The sequence below is a fragment of the Mauremys mutica genome, chromosome 4 (genome assembly GCF_020497125.1).
Source record: "Mauremys mutica isolate MM-2020 ecotype Southern chromosome 4, ASM2049712v1, whole genome shotgun sequence".
Classification (NCBI taxonomy): Eukaryota; Metazoa; Chordata; order Testudines; family Geoemydidae; genus Mauremys; species Mauremys mutica.
The window spans coordinates 22474490-22498892 of NC_059075.1; the positions used below are offsets into that span (position 1 = coordinate 22474490).

The 24403-nt window shown below is 45.1% G+C and overlaps 2 protein-coding genes and 1 pseudogene across 3 annotated transcripts in view; 1 reads left to right on the forward strand and 2 right to left on the reverse strand.

Moving 5' to 3' along the window:
• Nucleotides 1-20518, reverse strand: part of LOC123368193 (cytoplasmic dynein 1 heavy chain 1) — a 69459-nt gene extending 48941 nt beyond the window's left edge. For both annotated transcript variants that reach the window (XM_045012774.1, XM_045012773.1), the window contains exons 1-16: nt 20245-20518; nt 14196-14283; nt 13476-13649; nt 13006-13261; nt 10628-10814; nt 10181-10452; nt 9480-9707; nt 7332-8408; nt 6508-6687; nt 5718-5867; nt 2516-2662; nt 2212-2352; nt 1827-2003; nt 1596-1706; nt 1389-1508; nt 535-774 (exon numbers count right to left, since the gene is read on the reverse strand). In XM_045012774.1, coding sequence (XP_044868709.1) covers nt 535-774; nt 1389-1508; nt 1596-1706; nt 1827-2003; nt 2212-2352; nt 2516-2662; nt 5718-5867; nt 6508-6687; nt 7332-8408; nt 9480-9707; nt 10181-10452; nt 10628-10814; nt 13006-13261; nt 13476-13649; nt 14196-14283; nt 20245-20512 — 3816 coding nt within the window. In that variant the 5' untranslated portion in view covers nt 20513-20518. The remainder of the gene's footprint in view (nt 1-534; nt 775-1388; nt 1509-1595; nt 1707-1826; nt 2004-2211; nt 2353-2515; nt 2663-5717; nt 5868-6507; nt 6688-7331; nt 8409-9479; nt 9708-10180; nt 10453-10627; nt 10815-13005; nt 13262-13475; nt 13650-14195; nt 14284-20244) is intronic.
• Nucleotides 17037-17561, forward strand: LOC123368194 (exosome complex component CSL4-like). The gene is given in 2 exon segments (XM_045012776.1): nt 17037-17251; nt 17253-17561. Coding segments are annotated over 2 exon segments (498 nt in total). The 3' UTR covers nt 17536-17561.
• A 3687-nt stretch (nt 20519-24205) lies between the features above and the next one.
• LOC123368275 overlaps nt 24206-24403 on the reverse strand; it is a 67509-nt pseudogene continuing 67311 nt past the window's right edge.

Genomic DNA, 24403 nt, shown 5'->3' on the forward strand with positions numbered 1-24403 from the left:
CCACGCCAGCTCTTTTGCTTTAAGGAATTTTCAGTTTCCCTGGCAGACCTTTAACTCTGGGTATGAGAATTACTGATCCCTTGCCTGGATAAGCATCTAAAGAATCTTCTTGGCAGAAAAGGGTTTTTTTTAAGCAGACACTAGCTAGTAACACTTACTTTAGGACACAGGCTCAAGATTCTTCCTCTCACCAAATGCTCTATAAAGTATACACTCCTTATTGCTAGTTAAATTCTAAAAAAATCAAGTTACAAAAGAGGTGTTTCTGTTTTAAAATGCAAGTTATGTCAGGAAAAGTGATGGAATTTTAAACCGAGAGCAATAGACAAGGTACACTTTCTGCCAAGTCACCAGAAAACCTTCTAGATAGGATTCACATTTCTGCATCAAAAATTGGTAAAGGTAACAACTATGCCTCCCCTTCAGTCTATTTCAGGGTTTACTGAACAACCTGTTTGTTACAGGATGCCAACTTTCTATAGTGAATTCAGCAAAAAAACCTGAACAAAAAAAAAAAAAAAAAAAACCACTCACGGTCACAGGCTTGGTTTTCTCCCAGTCAGTCAGCAGGTCAGTTGTACGGCTCTCCACTGCTCGATCCTCTTGAACTATCTTCATTTGCAAGTTTGCTACTTGTTGCTGAATGGCAGAATCCTTGCGACGCATTATGTCATTGAAAGCACCCCACTCTCCTTCAATGTTGTCAATGTATAACCAGGAGGAAGGGAACTGGAACCTCTGTTTCTCTAGCAAGCGCTGACCATTGCGGTAAAGCTACAATCCACACAAACGTTGTTAGAAGGTAACCTACTTTAATTTCTCTGTTATCTAGCAGTTCAATTAGAAATTCAGATAACCAGAAGTCAGCAATAGATCAGCCCAAAGAACCCACAGAAGTATAAAGTAACTCAGTAATGCTCACTATATAATCTTGGTTTGAAAGTGTTTATCTAGAAGGGTTACTAGGACAGGAAATTAGAGGCAGGGTTTCTCTTAGCAGGCTTAGACTGGTCATGATCAATTGTCCCCTTGCTGTAAAAAAGCCTTTAAAGATTTCCAGAAACAAGATGTTAGTAAGGGCTAGTCTACACTTACCAGCCGGGTCGACGCGGTGAGTTCGACTTCTCGGAGTTCGAACTATCGCGTCTAATCTGGACGCGATAGTTCGAACTCCGGAAGCGCCGCGGTTGACTCCGGTACTCCACCACTGCAAACGGCGGTGGCGGAGTCGACCTTGGAGCCGGGGACTTCGATTCCGCGGCGTCTGGGCGGGTGAGTAGTTCGAACTAGGGTACTTCGAATTCAGCTACGCTATTCACGTAGCTGAATTTGCGTACCCTAGTTCGACCCCGCTTCTTAGTGTGGACCAGCCCTAAGAGACAACTTACCTCAACTTGTTTCTCAAACTGCTTGATTTTACGTTTCAGGGATTGTACGTATGTGATGAATGTCACTGCATCTGATGTGCTAGCAGTGTCCACTGAATGCTGCTCCAACTCTTGACGGGACTGTTAGAGGAAAAAAAAACAGTATTTTAAAGGTGGATGTAGTAAGTTGATCCTGTAATAAGGAATCGTTGTTTGGACTATTCTTACCTTAGAAATCTGAGAGTGGAACTCCGTCATGTTCTGACCTAGCATTTGGCCAAATTTACTGAGTACTTCCTTATGCCAAGAGTCATATTTCAAGTTCACCTTAGATTGTACCTACAATCAAGAAAGTATTACTATTAGTTATGAAGTCTCATTTTATCCTCCACAAGCTCATTCTGAAATTTAGTTCCGCAAGTTACTTTTACAAGATGCTTGAAAGTTTCAGGTTCTTACCTTCCCATAGTCTATGATAGCAGGTCCAAATTCCTTCCTGGTTTCCGCATTGTCAAAGGTTCCTCTAGCCTTCCTTATCTGAACTAAGAGGGCTTGCCACTTATTTAAATCTTCTCCAAGACGGTTGTATATGTTTTCAGCTTGCATATCCCATAAGCACTGGTACTGCAGCCACACCTATTAATAAGTACATTTAAAAAAACCTCCATGTAACAGTGAATTTTCAGAATGTAGCTACGTTCCCTTTTTACGTAACTGAATTAATGGGGATTATAGAAAACAGGTAACATTGTTGGATTTAGAAGAGCTCTTCTATAATCAAAGGTAACTACCATCAAATGAGTTAAACAATTTCAAAAACTGAAAATCAGAATTCATATCCTACCTTAACATACTGTTCAACCTCTGTCACAATGCCCATAACAGCCGAATAAGACTCTTCCAGAGCTACAGGACCATCGGGCATCCGTGTTAAGGCATTCCGATAGAACTTCTCTTCCTCAGACAATTCATAGTGTACACCCACCTGACAAGAGACAGAATTAAATACAAGTTGAATATACCGAGTTCAGAATACATGGAGCAATTTTTGAAAATGAAAACTGGCATTCATAACCATTAAAGATTACATGATCTGTATACAACTGCAATGCAACAGTTAGATTTATAAATAAATTTATTATGCTTACCTGGTATCTTTGACTTTGAATTCTGGGTAGGGATAGTATTACCGTTTTCCAGGAAAACATTTCTTGATAGAGCTTATATCTGCATTCTTCAATTGGTGGATTCAAATAGATCACCTGGTTGGTTATCCTCAGTTCATGTACAACATTCTACAGGCATAGAAAGACACCATTCAGTTTCAATTTTGCTAAATAAGAGCTGGCAAGGCAAGATAAACACAAAATACGTTTCAGACAAAGCCTGCGACCTATTCTTCTTTGGAGTGATAGTTCCTATTGTATTCTACTGAGGGTTATTAACAAGCAGGGTGCGAGGAAGATGATGGAACTGTGGAATGGAGAACAGCCACACCAAGCGAGGCATCCAGCGCAGAGTCTTGCACTAAGCAGTAATGGGAAGAGAGGTACGAATCTAATTCCACATGACTGCCCTACATATGTCCGTAACTGGTACATCATGAAGCACAGTTGTAGTCGATGCTTGCACTCTTGGGAGTGGGCTTGTACCCCAAGGAATGGGACAGTTCGGATAACTAATAGTGTAATGCACCCCAAAACCCACTTAGCAATCTGCTGAATGGAGATCACTTGCCTTTTAATCCTTCCTGCTATAGTGATAAAATGTCTTGGGGACTTACTGAATCATCTCATCCTTTGAAGGTAGAAGGCCAGGGCCCAGCTGACATCAAGGGAGTGACGGCACCGTTCCTCCACTGAGATGTGAGGTTTCAGAAAGAAAGCAGATAAGTGTATGGACTGGTTGAGATGAAAATGGGATACAACCTTTGGCAGAAACTTGGGGTGCAAGCACAGGGAAACACTGTCCTTACAGAACATGGAGAAGGGGGAGGGGTCCATCACCATGACCCTCAGTTCTCCAACCCAGAAGTAATAGCTACCAGGAAAGTGACCTTCATGGAGAGGAGAGACAGGAAGGAGGTGGCCAGAGGTTCAAAGGGAAATTTTGTCACTGCGAGGAGAAGGTTGAGGTCTCATTGGGGGGAAGCAATGGATTGAAGGGGAGGATAAGTCCACTGGAGGTCCTTCCAAAACCTGGTAGTCAGTGAGTAAAGAGAGTGCTCCCTCCACTGGAGGGTGAAAAGCACTCATAGCAGTTATGTGCACCTTGATGAAGTTGAGAGTGAGGCCTGATGTCTGCAGGGAGAGAAGACAGTCCATAAGAAGAGGGATGTCCATAACTTCAGGAGCAAGACCCCTCTGTCAGGTCCAGGAGGTGAAACACTTCCACTTGGCCCTATAGGACTGCCTTGTGGACTCTCCTCTGCTCTTCAAGAGGATGTCTTGTACTGCGGATGAACATTCCTGCTTTGTGAAGATGCCCATCCAAAAAAACAAGCTCAGATGTGAAAAGTCTCTGGATTGGGATGCTGGGTCCAGCAGCCATGTCGTTTGAGGAGTTCTGGAAAAGCTGGCCACGGAAGTAGGGGGATACGCTGACATGTGGAGAAGAAGGGAAACCAGAACTGGCAAGGTTGGAAGAGGCCAGAGTGACTGTCATTCTCTCCCATCTGATCTTGTGTAGGGCACATGGCAGAAGCTCTAGAGAGGAAAGGCATAATTGATCTGGTCCAACCTGCAGAGGACTAGGGCATCACCTTGGGAAAAAAGTCACTGAGCCCCTCACTTTCCCAGAGGAATATTGGGTGCATTTGCTGTTGGCATGGGAGGCGATGTACAAGTCACCATATGATCAAGAGAAAGGCAAGTCCTAATTAGAAGAGAAAGACTGGAAATGACTGTGGAAATCAGGTCTTGTATGGCCTGGAACCTGTTCTCCGGGAGGTGGGCACGTGCTGATATTGCATTGATACAGGCCCCAGTGAATTCTAGGGACTGTGTGGGATCCAACTGATTTTTTCCCTGTTTACACTCACGCCAGGGAGGAGTGAAGTGTAAGCAGCATGGAGGTCTAGGAATGACCCTCTCCTTTGGCTGCTAGCAGCATGATCAAATCATCAAGGGAATATAAAGCCCCCATGGCGGTGGAGATGATCCACCGCTCCTTAGAAAACTTTGGTTTAAACTTGTGAAGCAATGGTGAGTCCAAAAGGTACAACCTTGAATCTGAGGAAATGTCTGTACATAGGATGGATATCCATGTGGAAGTAAGCATCTTGCATATCCAAAGCTGTAAACCAAATTCCTCTTTCTAACAAATGAATGATGGCTGCGACAGTGACCATATGAAACTCTGGCTTGTGTATGAAGCGGTTGAGATGGAGGTCTAAGACAGGTCTCCACATGCCCCTCTTGGGGACTAGAAAATAGGTGGAATAGAACCCTGCACCCTGATAGACCCTGTTCCTATGATCTCTCACTTCCCTTTGCAGGAGAGAGTCCACTTCTAGGCCGAGTAAGACTTGCACTTGGTTGCTGGTGCGTAGATACCCAGTGATCACAAAGCAGCTCTGGAGTATTTGAGGAAATAGAGGGAATCATCTGTTTTGGGGGGTAGGTGTGCAAGTGGCTGGAGTGTGCTAAACAGTCCAGGCCAGTTGAAGAAAAGCAGCACTGGTTGGTAAGTAACAAGGCGTGTAAGATATCAGACAGCTGGTGCTGGTGCTATTTGTTCTGTACAGTGGAATGTGGAGGGTATTAGCCACCTTGGGTAACAGTTCTTGGTACTGACAGTAGTCATATGGGCGTCAGGAGGGAGATGAAGATACTACAGCATCTGGAGATGATGAAGGGAACTGCTCTGGTTCCAGGGGTACTGTCAGAGTTGGACTAAAAGGAGCACCTGCCAACACTTGGTTATGAGAAGGGCAGATCGTGCACTCCATCCAAGTCTGCAAAGCCAAAAACATCAAAGCCCAGTTCGAATGGCGGTGCCCTCAGATATGGTGGATCCGCAGGAGCCGTAGGGGAATGGGCGGGAACATGATCTAAAGGAGGAAAGTCTAATGTAGAAAGGGGGACTGCCTCGGTAACAAAAGTACCCTTGGACTTCAGCGAAGCAAGGGCATACGCGTGGACCAACAGATGCTACTACTTTCAAAAACTCCAGTTTCTCATGCATGGCGCGTGCATATAACCCCCAGGGGAATACAAATCAGGACCATAACTAGAAGAACTTGAATTATATAGCAATATGTACCACAAGCATACTTTTGTTTCTACTCAAGGTTCTGTATGGTCTTATTTTAACAAAAAGCATAATGAGTAATAGTCAAATATAACTTACTTTGATCTTAGGCTCCCCTCCAGGCTTGTGACTGACTTGAGGCGCATCTGTATCCATGTCAACTTCTGCTTTATCATCAGCTTGTCCAAGAAGAACTTGGGTCCAAGCTCTCAGCCCAGCCTGTAGACGAACTCCTAGTATTCGTTCAATCTAACGGACAAAGCAGCCATATTGAAAACAAATACAAAGAAAACTGGCAGAAAGACACATATCATGTGGTCTCTCCCATTGTCAAGAAATCCCTGAAACTTTCCAATACAGCAGGACTCTTAAATGATTTTTTTTTTAAACAAACACTTTTAAAGCAAAGGAAGTTTAAGTCAACATGTTAGACTACAGTTTAGAGTATTTAAAATTTATGTTTAAGAGAGGACCTAAATATCAGATTTACTGCCATGTTGTCCTAAAACAGACAACTTCACCTTAGCATTATGATTAGTATTGTCCATATTAAGGTGCTGATGTTCACCCACATCTGAAAACCTGTTCCCTACCCTGCCACATTCAACCATCCATTAAGCCTTTTGCCAACTCTTCAGCTGACAGGATAATAGCTAGTCTCGACTGGAATTAATGGATTCCAGTGATCAGTAGCTAAGCACTTTTATTTGTCTGCCTAAGAGCCTGCCAGATGTCCTAAAGGGCATTTGGTAGAGATATTCGAGGAACTGGCAAATAGATCGGAAATTCTCACTCTACGTCACTTCAGAGTGGTAGACCACATTGTTAGTGACAAGTTATTTTGCCACTTAACACTTTGAAGGCTGTGCACTTTGAGTGAAAGACCTACCTCCATATCCAATTTATTGACCCAGATGGGCAAATTGGAATAGGAATGAAGATTCAAGTCATCCACAGCCTTTTGAACTCTGTTCAAGATTTCTGAAAAAGTCTTATGATCATACATGCAGGTTTCCAAGGATCGAACTTCCAAGTCTATTTTTTCTTCAATAATGAGCAGATCATCCACCTAAAGGAAAATTTAAATTTTAGTACTTTGCTGATACCAGTCTGCCATGTTGATGGAAGTGATCCCTCTCTCACAAACAGAGCTACATCCATTCTTGCGAGGGGGCGTGTCATTACTCTATTTTCATTTACTGAAACTTACTCAAGTCTCTGGGAAACTGTCTGATAATGGAGATGTCAGAATTTGGCTAATTCCCTTAATCGAAAAGGGAGATACCTTTTTAAAAACCTGCCTGCATGTTTCTCAGTAACTGATGCTATATTAGAATATAAAGCATTAATAAGAAGCGTGTTCATGTTATAATCACTAACTAACGAATTTCAGTAGCTACTTTACTAATTTAGCATTTTTTATATGATATGGTTTCTCTACCACCCCCCAAAGAGAACATTTGCAACATTACCAGGTAATAATCTGAGAACATACATCTTGTCAATTGTTTCTCTGGTCAGTGACTTCTTCAATACTATAAGACATGCAACTATTGCTTAGATTCCACACACTTAGATTTTCCAAGAAGAAGACAGCTGTTGTCCTGAATAGTATACAATCCAAAACTAAACTATTTTGTTGATGATAAACTTAACTGCCACCGATATGTGCAGAGTCTCACTTGGAAAAAGAACATAATGAGCAGTACAAACCTTTTCTTGGAAGCTGAAGACAGTCTCTGCTAGGCGTTGTACATAGGGATCAAGTTTGTATGACTCCCACACCAGGGCGATACCTTCTCCAATCAAAGCCTGCACTTCCTTTTTTAGACCGGCTACCAGCAGAGAAATAGTGTTACGCTCTTCCACCTTCTCACAGGTCCGTTCATACGTACGGACACTTTCAATCAGAGAAATAGCAAAAGGATAGAGTTGGTTTGCTTGGTGAGCTTTGTTGACAATTGCAAGTGGAACACGAAATCCAAACCACTTAAGGTTGCGGACTTCTTTGGAAAGTGTAATTATTTCTGGGAGAAAGTTGACTTTTAGTTTGAGGACATTTCCAGTTCGGCCTCTAACACGAGTGCTTTCAATAGTGAAGATACGGCCACACACACCAAGGTTGCGCTGCTGAACCTTCCTTGCCCAGTCATCAAATATTTCTTGAGTGTTGAGCTTCATACGGAAGCTGTCTCCATCTTGCTTCAGCTTCTGGCCTTCAACATGGTTCTCCCAACCTTTGCCAAGCACATCTTCAACACGCTTCATGTAGGCTGTGAGCTGTCGATCAATCTGTTTGGCCCAGATTATAGACCCAGACACAGGAGGCAAGTCACGAACATGACTCATTTTGCAAGCCTGACTTTGTGGATATTGTACCTTGAATTTGTCATGAAGAGACTCGATATCATCTTTTACACGCTGGATCAATTGTGTTTGATATTCACGAATAGCACCCCGAATGTGAGGTCTGACAAACAAAGCATTGAATCGGGAGAAGATCCTGAACATTTCATTAGCATTCTTTGCTGTGCCAAGCTGGTCTCGTAGACGAGCAGTTATTCTTGTTTCAACCCTATCAATTCTTTCATCATACCGTTTCATTGCTGCCTCCCAGGCTTCTGTACCTTCTTTGGAAACATCTAAGCCATCTACTTCTTTAACATTCTCATAAGCAAGATTTACTTCTTCAATAGCATTAGCATCTGCAGCATCAAAAAGGACTTCTGCTACCTTCATATCCTGGGGTTCAGGTACATCTCCTTGATTCTGCTGAGCAACAGCAGTGACCTGCATAAAGTCACATAGTTTAGTTAACTCTACAAGACTCACTGATCTAATGGTTTCTTTGTGTCATATACACGTTGAGAGTTACACATTTTACATACACACTAAGAAGACATATGCAATTAATTTTTTGCACTGTACTTACAGTTGACTAAATCCTTTGGAACCTAACAGTGCTAATATGGCTTTTGTAGGGGATTAGTCTGCAAATGAGACGAGGAGAGTATATCTTATGCTGCACAATGTTTAGCAATAATGAGAGATTATCCGCTTAAAACTTGTGCTGTGGTTATTTGCCATATTCAAAAAATCAAGCAATCCAAACAAAGTTATTGTACGCAGTATCCATTTTTTCCCCATCACATGGAAAAACAAGCCAGCATTAGAGTGCTTTTGTTCATGGATTTAAGTATGTACACTTTAGCCTTATTACTAGCAAAAAGTGGACAAATGTAATACCATTCTCATTACGCAAACTGAAAATGATTAACTATCTTTCACTACTGTCAGGGTATAAACACTGAATAATTTAAGAGGACTGCTACTTTTGGAAAACTAAAGACTATTTAAAAACCATGCCCTCAAGGCCTGAAAATAAATCCCCAGATTCTTTTTCCATTTGAAGAGAGATTATACAGAGAAAAAGCATTGCTGTTTGCATGAATACAAAAGTGATCAGTTACAGATTGAACTAGTACTGGTAAGTTTCTAATGTAGCTGAAAATGGGTCTTTACCACTATGTCACAGATGCAAAACTTTGAAATAACTGTTTAACTTGCTACAGATCCAGCAGAGGAGCTTGCAGCTATGCAAGTGATTGTATATTCCTTTCCATGGTGGATTTAGAATGCTTCCAAGAGTTCTACCCAAATCCTAATGGTTGTGTTTTGCACCTGTGGTTCCTTTAGTCAGCTGTTTGCAGGGGAACACAAGTAATTTTGCTTTTGTGAGTTCATGCATTTAATGTGACTGGCTTGTGTCTGCATGTAGACTTTGATAAAGAGATGGGAAACTGCTATATCTTTACCAGATGTATAGGCAGTTACCCTTATTCGAAAGGAGTGGAACACTACCTGAGGTCTTAGGACTCTCACAATAACTGCTCTCAGCTGCTCATGCTGGCGCCTGAACTTCCTCATTTGATCAAGACGAGCTTGCAGTTTCCTGTGAGCAGGATTGATACGCCACACCATCTTCAAATTCTCTTCTCTCTTTCTCTTCACAATGTCTCTCAGCAACACTTGTAGTTTCTCATACTCATCATCCCAAGTTTGGAAGACTTCAAAACATGCAACCATAACCTGAAAGTTTAAGAATGTAAACTTGTTTGACTCTCAAACGACATGCTCTTATATCTGCATTCAGTGTGTTATGTTAGCTATTACTGAAAAGAATATGTGGCTCCTTGTATAGGCACTGACTCCGGGGATGGAGCTACAGGTGCCAACTTTCCAATGGGCTGGGGGGGTGCCCACTGCTCAACCCCTGGCTCTACCACAGGCCCTGCCCCCACTCCACCCCTTCCCATCCCCTCCCCTGAGCCTGGACTGCCCTCGCTCCCCCTCAAGAGCCTCGTGCACGCCACGAAACAGCAGATCGGGAGGTGTGGGGAAGCAATGATTGGCAGGACTGATGGTGGGTGCGAGGCGCTCAGAGCAGGCGGGGGGAGTTGACGGTGGGCTGCTGACATATTACTGTGGCTCTTTCACAATGTACATTGGTAAATTCTGGCTCCTTCTCAGGCTCAGGCTGGCCACCCCTGCCCTAGACGTACCTTTTCAAACTCTTCATAGGCAACATGCATCAGTTTTCTGGTTCCCAATACTTTAAGTAGCTGAGAACTCAGGTCTCTTGAAATGGCTTCCACTAGACGCAGTGCCCTTTGAATGGGGTACTTTGTATTTCTGATTTTTCTCAGATGGGTGAATATTGCCACAAGTGCCTGTCTTATTTTGTCCAGTTCAGTAGCAGACAACAAGTCATTCAAAGGAAAGTCTTTCATCAGTGGATTGTAGTCATTTACTGTTTCCAGTGCCTGTTTTAGACCTAAACACAATACAAGAGAGTTAAATTTAATTGACCTCATTGTGTCAATTCCATCTGCCCAAATGAAAGACAAGCTTTTTTATTGTGATGTTAACGTTTAATTAGCGTAACTATCACAAGAGCTAAACTTCCACAGAAACTGCTCATAAATCTACAGCACATTGAAATTTCTTACCTGTGTCTGTGTCAAAGCTGACAGTAGCATGAAAACGTTTGCCATGTTTCAAGATATCTAGCGTCAGGAGGACTTCTGGGCTTTCACGCTTCTCCTGAATGCGGTACAGAGCACGTTCCAAGTTCAGCCAGAAACTAATTTCCTGTAAAGCTGTGCCTGAGGCAGGATCTCGATCCAGTTTGGTCACCTTAAAGACATAAATGAAATGTTGAAGAAAGTGACATGCTTTTGCTGTGTAACTGTTTATTAATAGAAATGCAAACCTACCTAGAACAATTAACTGCCTCCACACAACTTTACTAGTTCAACATGCCAAAATGGAAAGATCTAGTCTACACTAGCCCACTGCAAGCAATTCACCAAGAACTGAAATAGTGGATGTTGCATGCAGTAGCTGTACACAAAAGCTGTAAGTTACAAAATGTTCCTAGGATAAAAGAAGAGCCAAATTAAAGTGTTGTCACAGGTGAGCAAATTTTAAGACTTCTGGAGGTACACTGGAGAAGGTGCAAAGCTGTTGTTGCCACTGCCAAGTGGAAGTGACCCTGTATATACTTGAGGTAGACTGAACTCATTTAGACAGTATGCAGAAGGGCACTGACCAAACTCCCAACATAAGCCATGCTCACTGGGAACCTGCTGGGTGTACTAAATCAGTCCCAGAGTCCAATGATTGCAGGAGCTGGCAATAAAAGGAAGGAAGCTATGGCCTCATCCTTTGCCTCAGTGTATCCATGCAGGAACAGTGAGAATTTGGTCACGAGAAAGTAAAAATCCAGTATTTCATCCTTCTTTAGATTATGCCTGTGTGTGTTAAACCAAGTGCTACGCATGCACCCTATGAAACCTTAAGGTATAAGTTTGCAATACATTAAGGATAGAGCAGTCAGCTTTGCTTACGTTTGTCTCAACTATAGCATCCATCCACAAATTATTTCTAGCACTAAAAATTCAAGACTTGACAGATATATTTCAAGTTAACTAAGTGTCACTGTACAGTAGCCTCTCCAAAAATTTATCTTCACCACAACTAGAACAACCCCACTCCCCCTTGGCAGATAGATATTATGCCCAGAGAAGAGAGCCACCTCAGGCAAGGGACTCAGTGGCTCCTTTGGAGGAAAAGGAGTAAAATCATTACTCCTGTAACAGAAGGGGAGAAGTGAAACAAAGCATGGCACAGACTCCGCTTCTCCTGTGAGAGGAAAGAGTAGATCTGCTGGAAGCCCTACAGCTTTTCCCAGAAAGGAGGGGACAGCCACAAGGGGCCTTGCTGGAAAGTCAAGGCCTTACTAAGTACCCCAAAGGAGGCTTATGAGAAACCTAAGCCTTAACACAGACTGTCAGAAGCACTCCTTCAACCCCCGCACAACATAGGGGAGTTCTTCTGGTTATCAGCTCATCACAGCTTCTCTCAGAGCCAGCACTCAACCTCTGGGGGACTCAGTAAGCAAGTCCTTCCAAGCCTTCCCTAAGGACTGGGGCCCTCCATGGACCCGAGGTCCAATCCGCTAGCTGGATCAGGAAGTTGTCCCGGATCAGTCTGAACTCAGGCTATTCATCCAAAAGGTCTTCTCTTTGCTAGTCTCTCGAGAATCCGGTTTGAACTAAATCTGAGGACAGGGATGTGGCTTCAAAGGGTTGATAACCAGAGGAATTACATTACTCCTCCCCTCCTAGAGGAAACCCCCTTAATCTTAAAGCTTCACATTGTTTCAGAAGGGTCTTTGGAGATCCATTGTATTAATCTTGGCCTCCTGCTAAAGTAGTACCAAGCAATCTCACAACAGTACATTTGCATTTTTAATATGATGAACTCCAAAGATGTTAAAACTACTTCAATAAGGTTTAACTTAATTCAGTGACATTCATTCAGGATACTGTTCATCTTTCACAATGGGTTCAGAACTTTACTTGGACCAGAGTTGAGTTACTGTTAGAGTAACATTATGGCGATGCAAAGTAAGCTGCCACCTTCACCAAAGCAAAGCATGGGAGCCACTGCGGGGCAGAACTTTTATACATATTAATAACATCTTCCCAGATCTGCTCTACTCAGTACCAGCCTTCTCCACCAGTCCCTTTAAAGAGTTACGCCCCCCCTCATTTCAGTCATTTTTTTCTACCTGAATGGAAAGACGCAAAATTAGCCAGTATTTTATAAGTAACAATTTACTTGAAGGCAAAGAACGTGAGCCAGGTTCTCAACTGTACACTGGTGTAGCTCAATTTACTCTGGCTGAGAAGCTGGCCCTAAGTTTAGAGTAAGATTTTACAATACAGTGAAGAGGCCAACAGCAAAAGAGGAGGTTTTCACACCCTTAAAGAATGACACAGGAGTTTCTACAGTGTACTGACATTTGGTTCTACAATTTTACCTTTTGTATTTCTCTAATCCATCGGTTAACTCCAGACTGTAGCTGGTTGAGAAAAGTTGGGTCCTCAACTTTGTCACCAAAGTCAGTAACCTTTGGCTTTTCTCCATGTTCATAACATTGCTTGGCAACATTAGTAATAATTGGATGAATTGGCAAACTGATCTCTGGAATTTCAATATTCTGCTGCAAGTGCAGCAGTCCCATTTCAAGTTCCGCAATTTTTTTCTCAACTGATGGAGCCATTTTATCACCATCCCTGGGGGGGGAAAAACATTATCAAATGAAAAGCTAGACCAACAGCATACATAAATTGCATGCACATGTGTTCATGTAACTTGAATTAAATCCCCAACAGCTTTAAGTTAAAATTAACAGGAGATGTTTCAAGTCCTATTTATCTCACCCCACATTCCTTTTGATCCATTTTTCATTAGTACTGAAAATGTATTATTTGCATTTAACAGTATTACCTGTCTGCTTTGCCAGACTCTCTGATATAGGACTTAAAAAAGGGAGCAACAGCATTGCTAATGAAAGAATGCAATGTTTCATAAGGAGAATCTTCACTAAGAGTAAGCACTCTCAGTTGGGAGGACACTGGTTTGTCAGCATCGATCACTGGTGTACGCTTAATGAACGCCAAACTGTGGAGCAAAGAAAAAAGCTAGTTCACCATAAGACATTTAATTCCAGAATACAGTAAACAACAGTAGCTCTGGTACAACACAAAATTAGGAGGTGTATATCAGACGTTACATGCTGTCGTGCTTTACCGGGTATACTTTTGAAAGTGTGAGAGCAAAACTTGTGCTAATGCTTTAAAACTACTAGTAGTAGCTTAATGTATTAGGTTTTTATATTCATTCATTTTAGATTGACAGAAAACTAAAAGCAATCAAGTCTATAATCATGGTAATTGAAAGCACACCATTTTCTGGTGTAAGATTTCTTTTAATCTATTTTAGCTTCACAGAGACAAATGCATGCTAGGGTTAGACAACGACAAGAGACAATATGCAAGCGTATGAGAGAGCGCACTGTTGTGAAGCTAGATGTCTGTAGAGCACTTTGAACATCAAAAGCACTATATAAACTCTACATATTACTATGTGTGTTAGCATAAGGATTATAGGACTAGCTTTTCCTAGTCCTAAAACATTCATATCAGATTTCAGTAAAACGGCACTCACCTGTTTGACTTCAGCCCATAATGAATGTCAGTATTAATGCTATAGGATATGAATTCTCTTTCCTCTTCTCCTTCATCACCCACATCCTCTGCAAACAGAGTTTGATATATTAAAAACCTCTAACACACACTTAAAAGCCTATTAACCCATCCCTCTCCTCCCCATCTACCTCACACCCATTTGTGCAGGAGCTCATTTGTACCCATCTCTCATCTAGGTTTGAAACTTTACACAAAGTACTGTGTGCCATACAGCTCAAGTTGTATTTTTAGAGGTTTGAGATACTACCTATAATAACCAGATAAGGCTTCACCAGTTTTCATCTTATTACTTAGCTTGAGAATTGTACAATCAGTCTTTGATTTTTAATCAGCATTGCCAAGGCAACTAAATTAAAATCATACCAAAAATGATATCATTTGTTGTCAGCAGAATTGGATAAAACATACCAAAATATATTTGTAATAAACCATGACTTAGAACCCAGAAACGCATGACTTCTCCAGACAGAAGTTTTTATGGCTTTATTACTAGAGATTAGTTACTTCATGGCCATTACTGCTCCCCCTTTTTCTAGGCTGTCTCCTGTATGAACTGCTGTAGTGAAAGCAAATTACAAGCCAACTCCTTACATGTGGATTTCGAGAGATAGATTTGCAGAGTGTTCCCACAATACAAAGCCTGAGTTATGGCTTTTTAAAACTACATAAAGTTCTCTTACCTCAATATGTTTAAAGTCCTGCAAGAACATGCCACAAAATCATCAGTTTAATTCCTTCTCATAATATGTCTTGATATTTTTCAAAGACATAATTTTATTAAGGAAAAGAGGAGATTAAAAAGTACAAAATGTAAGAGAAAATGACTGTTTCCCTAACTTAGCTAATGAGTCACAAGGTGATGTCATCGCTGTGCATGCGGGCACTTCTGCAGTGAAACCACTGCAATGCAGCACAAAGCTATCTCCATCTAAGACAGACACACCCAAGTGAGAAAAAGAACAGGAGCATTATTCTCCTGTTCTCCCAGTGCCGCCAAAAGAAACTACCAGAGTTTTAATTTTGTTTTACTGTAGCACCTAAAGCCCATGGACTAGTCCATTGTGGTAGCTGCCCTTGATGTCCAGATGAAACCAACCACCTAACAGCGTACAACTTATGTTTGAGAAGATTAACTGGTGAATCTTCGGGATCTGAAACCTGGCTCTTGTTCTGAGAGTTGCTAGTAAGCAGCACCTGGTGCTTTACATTTTCAAGTCACCGCAGAAAAGTCAATGCTAAACACTTTAACTTCTTAACAAAGCACAAGTGCTAGAACTCTACACCCATTGCACTTACAGGAGTAAGGACGTTAAATACCTTTATTAGTTGTGAAAAAGCACTGATAATCCAAAAGCATATTTCCAGAAATAAGGTCTATTACAACAGGTGCTGCTGATAGGCAGCACAGCTCTAGTGAGCTCATCATTACTTTATTTCCAGCACATTTTTTTTCAAGAGTGGTTTTTAATCATCTTTTAAAAATTCAACATATGAGTGGTCAAGCTATAAATTTTTAGTGGCGGAAGCTGACCAAGAGTGTCCATAAAAGTCATGTGGGTCAGTTTAAAAAATATTAACAAAGCCATTTCTAGAATGTGGTATTTTAAAAGTTGCCGTTTAGGCTATTAGTGTAGAACAGATTCCTTTTTGAAGTAATTCAACCAAGATTTATAATTTTAGCAAAACTACTCTTCCCATATAGAGGTGCATCTTTGTCTGGTTCTTCTACAGCATCTCAGGGTATGTGTACACCACAATTAAAAATCACCCAAGTCCCCTGTGCCTGAGTGAAGGGACTGTTTAATGGTGGTGCAGACAAGCTTGGTGAGACTGAGCTCTGGGACTCTCCTACATCACAGGCTGGAGCCTGAATGTCTAAAGGAGCCCTTTAGCCACAGTCAGCTGGTACAGGCCAGGCACTGGTGTCTAATAACAATAGATATACCCTGAGGGAACAACAGTCCTTTGCAGACCCCAAAAGATCAAACCTATTCCTGATTAAGACACTCCATATATTTCAGAGCTGTGCTATCCCAACTAAAAAAAAAAAAAATCACTTTTGGTGTTTAAAACCCAAATGCTATCACAAAATACTTATGCACACAAACACCCACATGCATAAAATGACTTGTTGCAAGCCTGAGGTGAACGATCAGATGTATCAAGCTCTGATTAAAAAAAGCTCCAGAGGAACAGCTTGCCATTTGACTCCTCTGCCCTTCCTTAAAGAGATTCTTCTGCCAGTGAAGAAGCACTAATCTTGCTGAAGACTCGTTTGAGATTTGTTTTTTAGGGAATGGAGGCAGGGGGAGCAGGGCCAAACAAATTTGCATTTGGCCCAAGGCACATTTGTTGGATGACGTTTAGGTAAAGCAATGTCTTCAAAAAAGTTTTATCCTGTAAGGAGTGAGGAAGTGTATCCATCACAAAAAGGAACGCGCAATATCAAAATGTTCGCAGACTACTCTCAGAGCACTCTCTCTTAGGGCTTGGCTACACTTGCAGGTGTGCAGCACTGGGAGTTACAGCTGTCTTCGTACAGCTGTGTAGGGAAAGCGCTGGAGTGTGGCCACACCGACTGCTACCAGCACTGCAGTGTGGCCACATTTGCAGCAGTGTTGGGAGCCGTGCATTATGGACAGCTATCCCAGGGTTCAAGTGGCTGCAACGCACTTTTCAAAAGGGGGGGGGGGGAAGTGTGTGTGTGACAGGGAGCGTGGGGGAGAGAGAAAGAGGGGATTTTTGGAGCTGACACCGTGTCAGCTCCCTGCCTTGCAAGGAGACTCACAGAGCGGCAGGCATGGCCCCGCTGGTGCGGTGCTGCGTCCCAGGTGAGTGGCTCTGCAGACTGGAGGAGGGCGCGGCGGGCAGTGGGACCTACACCTGGCACGGCTACACGTGCACGGCGCTGGTCGGCTGCCTGGCGAAGACGAGCAAGGATGGAGCGCTGCCGGTGGTGTCTGTGGTGAGAGATGCCGAGTCACAGCTCCTGCCCGACGTAGGGGCCATCGTGACGTACAAGGAGAGAAGACATTTGAGCCACAGAGAAAGACAAGGTGGAAGTTTACAAGAGTTTCCGACCTGGAGGCATAGTCCTGGCCAAAGTGATCTCCCTGGGGGACATGCAGTCCAACTACCTGCTGAGCACAGCGGAGAACGAGCTGGGCGTGGTGGTGGCTCACAGCAAAGCAGGGGCACAGATGGTGCTGATCAGCTGGTGTGAGATGCAGTGCCCCAGGACACACTCCAAGGAGCTCCGCAAGGTGGCCCGCATGCAGCCGGAATTCCTGCAGACCTAGCTGGCCAGCCTGTGCCCCGTCCCTGCTGCAGGACCCTGGCATGGGGGCTGCAGGTCGCCAGCCTGCGCCTCCGTTGTCATCCCTTAACCAGAGCAACCCCTGCAGGCCAGTGAGCCAGGACGTGACCTGCCCCAAGGCAGGGGGCCAGTGCATGCAGCCAGCACCTCCTGGAGCATCCACTGGATTCTGGATTGTGTTAAGGCTAGTGTGGGGGGAGTAGGGTCCCCTATGCCCTTCTGCAAGGGGTAGCCCCTGCCAGGGCCCTGCTCCCCAGTTTGGTTTTTAAAGTGCTGTGCCCTGAACAATAAACATATTCCTGAAGGGCTAAAAAAAAAAAGTTCTGATCCCTTCCCCCACCCCTCTCTCATTCACTCTTAAATGCAAATAGCCTGCAGACTGTTTCTCTCCTCAAGCAAACACTAGCTGTGGACATTCATCTCCCTGCCTGCCTCATTCACAGCAAACAGTAGCTGTGTTTGCTTTTCAGATAAGCAGCTCCGGGAGCCCTGAGTTCACAACAAAACAAAGAGAGGCATCACAACAAAGAGAGTAATTTAGTTTAAAGCATTATGGGAAAATTCCGGAGGTCAGTTACAGCATAGTAAGATTAATCACTGTTTACACTGGCACCCCAGCGCTGCAGACGTGGAGTACAGCCAGCGCTGTAGCCAGGGAGATACAGCGCTGTATGTGCCTTGCAAGTGTGGTCAGTGAGTGAGTTGCAGCGCTGTAAAGCCACCACCAGCACTGCAACTCTCCAGTGTAGCCAAGCCCTTAGATGTAACATGATGTATACAGAAAAAATAGTCTGTGCCTGCAATATTTGAACATGCTGGTAGACTGGGAACCAAGAGCACTAGAGGTACATCTACACTGCAATAAAATAACTCACTGAACAGCTTGTGGGGCTTGGGCTGAGGGGGCTAAAAACTGTAGTGTAGACATTAGAGCACAGGCCTTGTGAGGGGCGTGGGTCCCAGAGTCCAGTCTCCTACCCGAGATGAACATTTACAGTGCTATTTTTAGTCCAACAGCCCAAGACAAAAGACTTGGGCTCTGAGACTGCAGCAGACTGCATTACAGTATAGACATACTCTGTCTCTCATAAATGGGGCAACTAGATTTAGCACACAACTGGCTTTTTTTGGTTTAAGGACTTTGACTTCCCAGTCTCACCCCACTTCTCCATGCAAACTATTGTGAAAAAGCTTTGATTGGGGGCTAGACATACCAGACCACCTAATTAACTGTAAAGGATTTGACATCTGTTATTACATCCCCATATCTGAAACTAATGTAGTTTATATCCCTCCCTACGAGCAATTCACCCCTTAAAAAGTTACTAGATGCTATACAAGGGGGAAGGGGTAGACACAATGTAAATACCTAACAGAGAAGTACACAAGCCAGGTTTTGAAACATTTATTCCATTTTAACTGAATGTCACTGATGTTAACAGGTTTCACTGTGGTAGCCGTGTTAGTCTGCATCAACAAAAAGAATGAGAAGTACTTGTGGCACATTAGAGACTAATAAATTTATTTGAGCATAAGCTGAAGTGGGTTTTAAAATTTGTTAGTCTCTAAAGGTGCCAAAAGTACTCCTCCTCCTTTTTGCTGATGTTAATATAGCTGAGTTGCTAAGCATTCTTGCCTCTAGGGCTAGGCCATAAAATCACACATCCAAGTCCTTCAACAGCAGAGGCTCATACCCACTGTTTATGCTACACTGGAGCATTTTGCAACACTGTGGCAGGTGCAGTCCTTCAGATGAAATTATAGGGAGCTTCCCTCTGCCTGCATCTGTGAACTAGCCACATAGAAACTAATTATCCTTTGATACTTCTCAAATTGATCAAGGAAAAATCCTAACATCATGACTGTTAAGTCCTTGGGGCAGCCGGTGTAGGAAGCAATCACTTGAGGCCAGAGAGCAGACAGCTAACCAAAACCTCCATTTTATTTACAGACCAGAGAGCTCACTCAGCCGGTTGAAACCGGCTGAGCTATCCCTTAATAGTCTAACTCAGTTGCCATAGTAACAAAACCCATGACAACCAAATACACAACAATGACCTTATCTTTTCAGGTCAGGTACTAACAGGGAAGTCTGTATAGGTTTTGGGTTAGCTTTCAGGACCAAGGCTATGTTACATTCCCTTCCTGTGGGAATGAACAAATGTGTTGCTCTGTGTGTGTATATGTGTGTGTTACAGCATCCCTTCTTCTCTCTATTGCAATACAGGAGGTTACAGGGGAAGCCAGTTCCACCCCTGGGGACGGCAGGGAGCAGTTAGGGAATAGCTGATGGGGCTGTCTCCCCTCTTCCTGTTGCGAGAGGGTGGTACAAGGGTACAACACTATGCATATGGGGTCAGCATCTCCCCTGGGGGACGGGGTGGGGATCCAAGGGGATCAAAGACCCGCCCCTCACTCTGTGTATGTGTATATGGGGGGAGGTCACAGGCACGTAGGATGACCAGACACCAAGTGTGAAAAATCGGGACGGGGGTGGTAATAGGAGCCATGTCACAGGGAGCGGGGGAAGAACAGTCAGCGCAAAGCGGCCGCCATCTTGGCAACTATAGTCTGCAGCGGGATCCGCCCAACCCCCCCCCCCATCTTTTCCTCTCCCCCCAACCCCTCCCTCCTCCTCCTCCTCCACCATTCCCCCCCCCCGCAGCGGCTCGGCGCCCGGCCCGGCTCTCACCCTTGAGCGTGGAGCGCTCCACCAGCACCGTGTGCACCTGCGGGTCGGAGAGGAACTTGCGCATCTGCTCCAGGGCGCCCTTCTCCTCCAGCGCCGCCTCGAGCGCGGCCGGCACCTCCCCGCCGTCCTCCAGCAGCAGCGGCACCAGCTTGCGCAGGTGCTTCTGCAGCACCGAGACATCGGCCACATTCTGCACCGCCGAGCCCGGCACCTCCAGGCCGCCCTCCTCGCCGCCCCCGCCGGGACCTCCGCCGCCCGCGTCCGACATCCCGAGACAGCCAAACACCGCCCAGAGCGGGCTGCTGAGCCACCGCCTAGCGCTACTGAGCCAGCCGCGTCCACCGCCCCGCCGGGTAACCACCTCCCTTCCCCGCCCTCCGCCGCGGGGCGGCCTGGGAAGTGTAGTCCGCACAGCCCAGAACCCCACGACAGAGCCGCAGAGAAGGACTACACGTCCCAGCATGCACATTTGAACGGGTGGGTCCACTGTGCGACCAGAGCATGCTGGGAGCTGTCATTCACTGAGGTCACAAACCTGACGCGAAAGGTGACCAACAAAGGCTTTGCCTTGGGCAGGCGGAGCCGCGAGGGCGCGGGCCACATGCATGCTGGGGAATGTAGTCCCTACCGCCTAGCTCGCTCATCGCAACGTCAAAAGGGAAAACTACAAGTTCCACAATGCACCGGGACAGCACGGGCCGTCACAAGTGCATCCTGGGAGCTGAAGTTCAGTGGGGGGCAAGGCCGGTCCCGCGGCCGGCGAGAGAAATGACTAGAAGCTCCGGGCTGCCTCACTCAGCCGTTTGTCTAGCGACTGCGTTACACAGCGTTTCCTCAGAGGGGCAGCGGGGGGAGGGGCAGGGGAGTCTGGCTCAGGCCGGAGCGGTGTCTCTGCGTGGCGGCCCTTTCTGCACGTTTGCCCCCCTGTATGGGGCAGACCTGTCCTAGCAACAGCCTGTGCGCCTAAGGCGAGTAGCAGGTTTTTGAAAAACACGCAAGTGACACGACATCTTTTTCCTTCTGGCCTTAATAATGGGCGGGAGACTTTGCAACCGGACTGTGACATTTTCATGGGAGTTTTGCAATGACGCGCCAACTGCGCTGCCACCTTGTGGCCAGTTGCAGCGTTGCAGGTTTTTTTCTCTTTTGTCTTGCTGGCCTGGTTTGCTGGTGGTTCCCTTCTTCCTCGAGCGATGGTCCCTGTTGTTTTCCACTGTTGGTTACTCGTGTGCACCATGCGCGCAGAGTCAGAGAATTTGAAAGCAGTATCTGTTGGTCTGCACATGTGCCCCTGCTTGCCTTGTGCCTTCAACCACGGTGATAAAGAGTGGGGTGAACTAACCACCTCTTCAGGTCTCCTCATAGCTGCACGGTCCAGGTCGAAAGCTTTCGTGTCCTCAGCTTTGATGTCACGACTGCTGGGTTACCTTATCTGGCTGGCTGATGGACGTATCCCTGCCCCTCTGCTGCTCATCTTCGCTGCCAAAGGGAGCTGTGGCGGCAGCGGCACGTAAGAGCTGAGACCCCCTGGCCTGCCTCTCCCTTCCCCGGCCTTTTTCCAGGGTCCATCTGCAGCAGTGCATTCCAAGGACTGCACCTGCGCTGTCCAATGTCCAGAGGAGCAGAGCAGCAGGACAGGCACGGACTGACGCCCCATCAAGGGAGCATGCCTGCCTCCCCTACAGCATATCCCCAGCCGGCTCCTCACCTGCCTACCTCACCTGGGCGCTAGCCAACAGCAGGAGCCCTGGGAGGCAGCAAGAGACGGCTCACTGGCTGGGAGAACACACCACATGCTGCACCTCCAGCATGGCTCTTAAACTGTGCCCTCCCTGCTCTCCCCCACAGCTTCTGCCCCCACAGCGGTTTCCCCCGCAGGGGGTGCTGGGCTGCCTAGCCCTGGGGTCCCCCTTCAATGAATCTCACCTTTTCAGTCAGTACACAGATGAGTCCCTATACACCCTGAAGGACTCTAGGACTACCCTTCGATCACTGAGTGTATACACACCTTCCCTTAAGAGGAAGTTACATCGCCAATCAACCCCATCAAGGTATAGAGCTCAACACTTCTACCATCAGAGACCCTACAAACCACCTCATAAAAGGCAGAAGATTCAAAAGTCCTGCTTCCATGTTCCTTCCACACTGGCCTCAACATCCCAATCCCAGCCCCCAACCCAGTAATATTTTTGATGCGAGCTTGAGAGCTGTGATTCGCTGAGCCCAACACCTCCTGACTCCAGTGCTCCGGGGATCATCTAGCACTCTTTTTCAACACCTGGAGTGTGATAATGATGAACACATGGGTGCTGATCAACATCCACACTGGCTATACGATTGAGTTTGCAATGCTACCTCATCCAAAACTGCCTTCCCCAACCCCATTTGGGGACCACTCTCATGACAATATTCTCTCTTATTGCAGCAAGGAGGAATAGAGCGTGTTGCTCCACAGTATCAGGTTACAGGTTTTTACTTGACCTGCTTCCTCATATCCAAGAAGAAGGCTGGGTGGAAACCAATCTTTGACCTCCACCACTTCATTCACAAACTCAATTTTCACAGTCATGTAACAGCAATAATTCCATTTTTAGAAAAAATGGCATGTGGTCATGGCTCCTGCCCACAGACAATTTCTCAGATTTATGGTGGGCTCTGGCCATTTCCAGTACTATCCTTCAAAATAGCTACTACCCCCATAGTCTTTACACCAAGGTATTTTCAGTGGTAGCAGCTCACATCAGATGTCGTGGCTTCACTTTCCCATACTTCAACAACTGGCTCCTCACCACCAAATCTCACCAAAAAGCCTATCCGTCGATATCTATGGTGCTCCACCTTTTTTCCTCACTGGGGAGTCTGTGTAAACTTTACAAAAATCTGGTTTTACTCCCATGAAATATTTGGACTTCATTGGGGCAACCTTGAACTCTATCACCGCAGGGACGAACTTGCTCACAGTTTTCAGACCATGAACGATATCATAGCTCACATTGCAAGCAACCCTTGGGTAACAAAACATGCCTGTCCCTACTCGACCACATGGCTTCATGCACATATGTCATTCCATTTGCAAGACTCCACCTTCGAGTATGACTACATTCAGTTCACTCCCCAAGCTGTCATTCCATGAATCTCACACTGACAGTTCCTGCCAAGTTACTGTCCTCCCTTCTGTGGTGGACAAATTCTCATCACATATGCGTGGGGGCTCTCCTTCTCCCCTCTTCACTAGTCAAGACAATCATTATGGATGTTTCCCTGCAAGGTTGGGGAGCCTACATGAGCAACCACACACCACAAGGAGCCTGGACATCCTGAGAATATAGAATGCACATCAGTGTCCTGGAATTATCGGCAGTAAGGAAGGTGTGTGAATCCTTTCTTCCATTCGTTTGCTTTCACTGCATCCTGATAATGTCAGACAACGCTAGGATGGTCTTTTACACCAGCAAGCAAGAGAGCAAGATCTGCCTCCCTGTGTGCAGAAGCAGTCAATCTCTGGAAATGGTGCAAAATGGTGGAAATCAGCAATCAGATCACCCTATCTGCAGCCTAGCTTCCAGAGACGCAAAATGCACTTTCAGATTCCCTCACCAGACATTTTGTGATTGACCACAAGTGGGAACTTGATGACACGGTGCTACGTGACATTTTCACATCTTGAGGAACCCCAACAAGAGATCTATTCACTTCCCAGGCCAACAACAAGTGCATCATATGTTGCTCCAGAGGAGACATAGGCTGTCACTTTCAGGGTGATGCTCTCCTTTCTTGGTCAGACCAGTTCAACTATGCCTTCCCTCTGCTGCCGCTTTTGCCATGAGTGCTACTCAAGTTCCAGCAGAACAGTGTGACGTCATCCTGATCACCCCTTTCTGGCCCTGACAGTTCTAGTTCCCTGAGCTCCAGACCCAGTGCAATGGCAGGATCAAACACCCCAATCCACAAACACTCCACCTCAGGGCATGGTATTTGGACAGGCATCATACCTAGAATGTGCATGCTCTTCAGTTATGTGAGACATCTTCTGCAATAGCAGAAAGGATTCAACTAGCAAATGTTATCTAGCTAAATGGAAATGCTTCTCGTCCTGGACACAACAAAGAGGCATTCTACCAGAAGCTATGGATATTCCACTCATTCCAGACTAGATCTT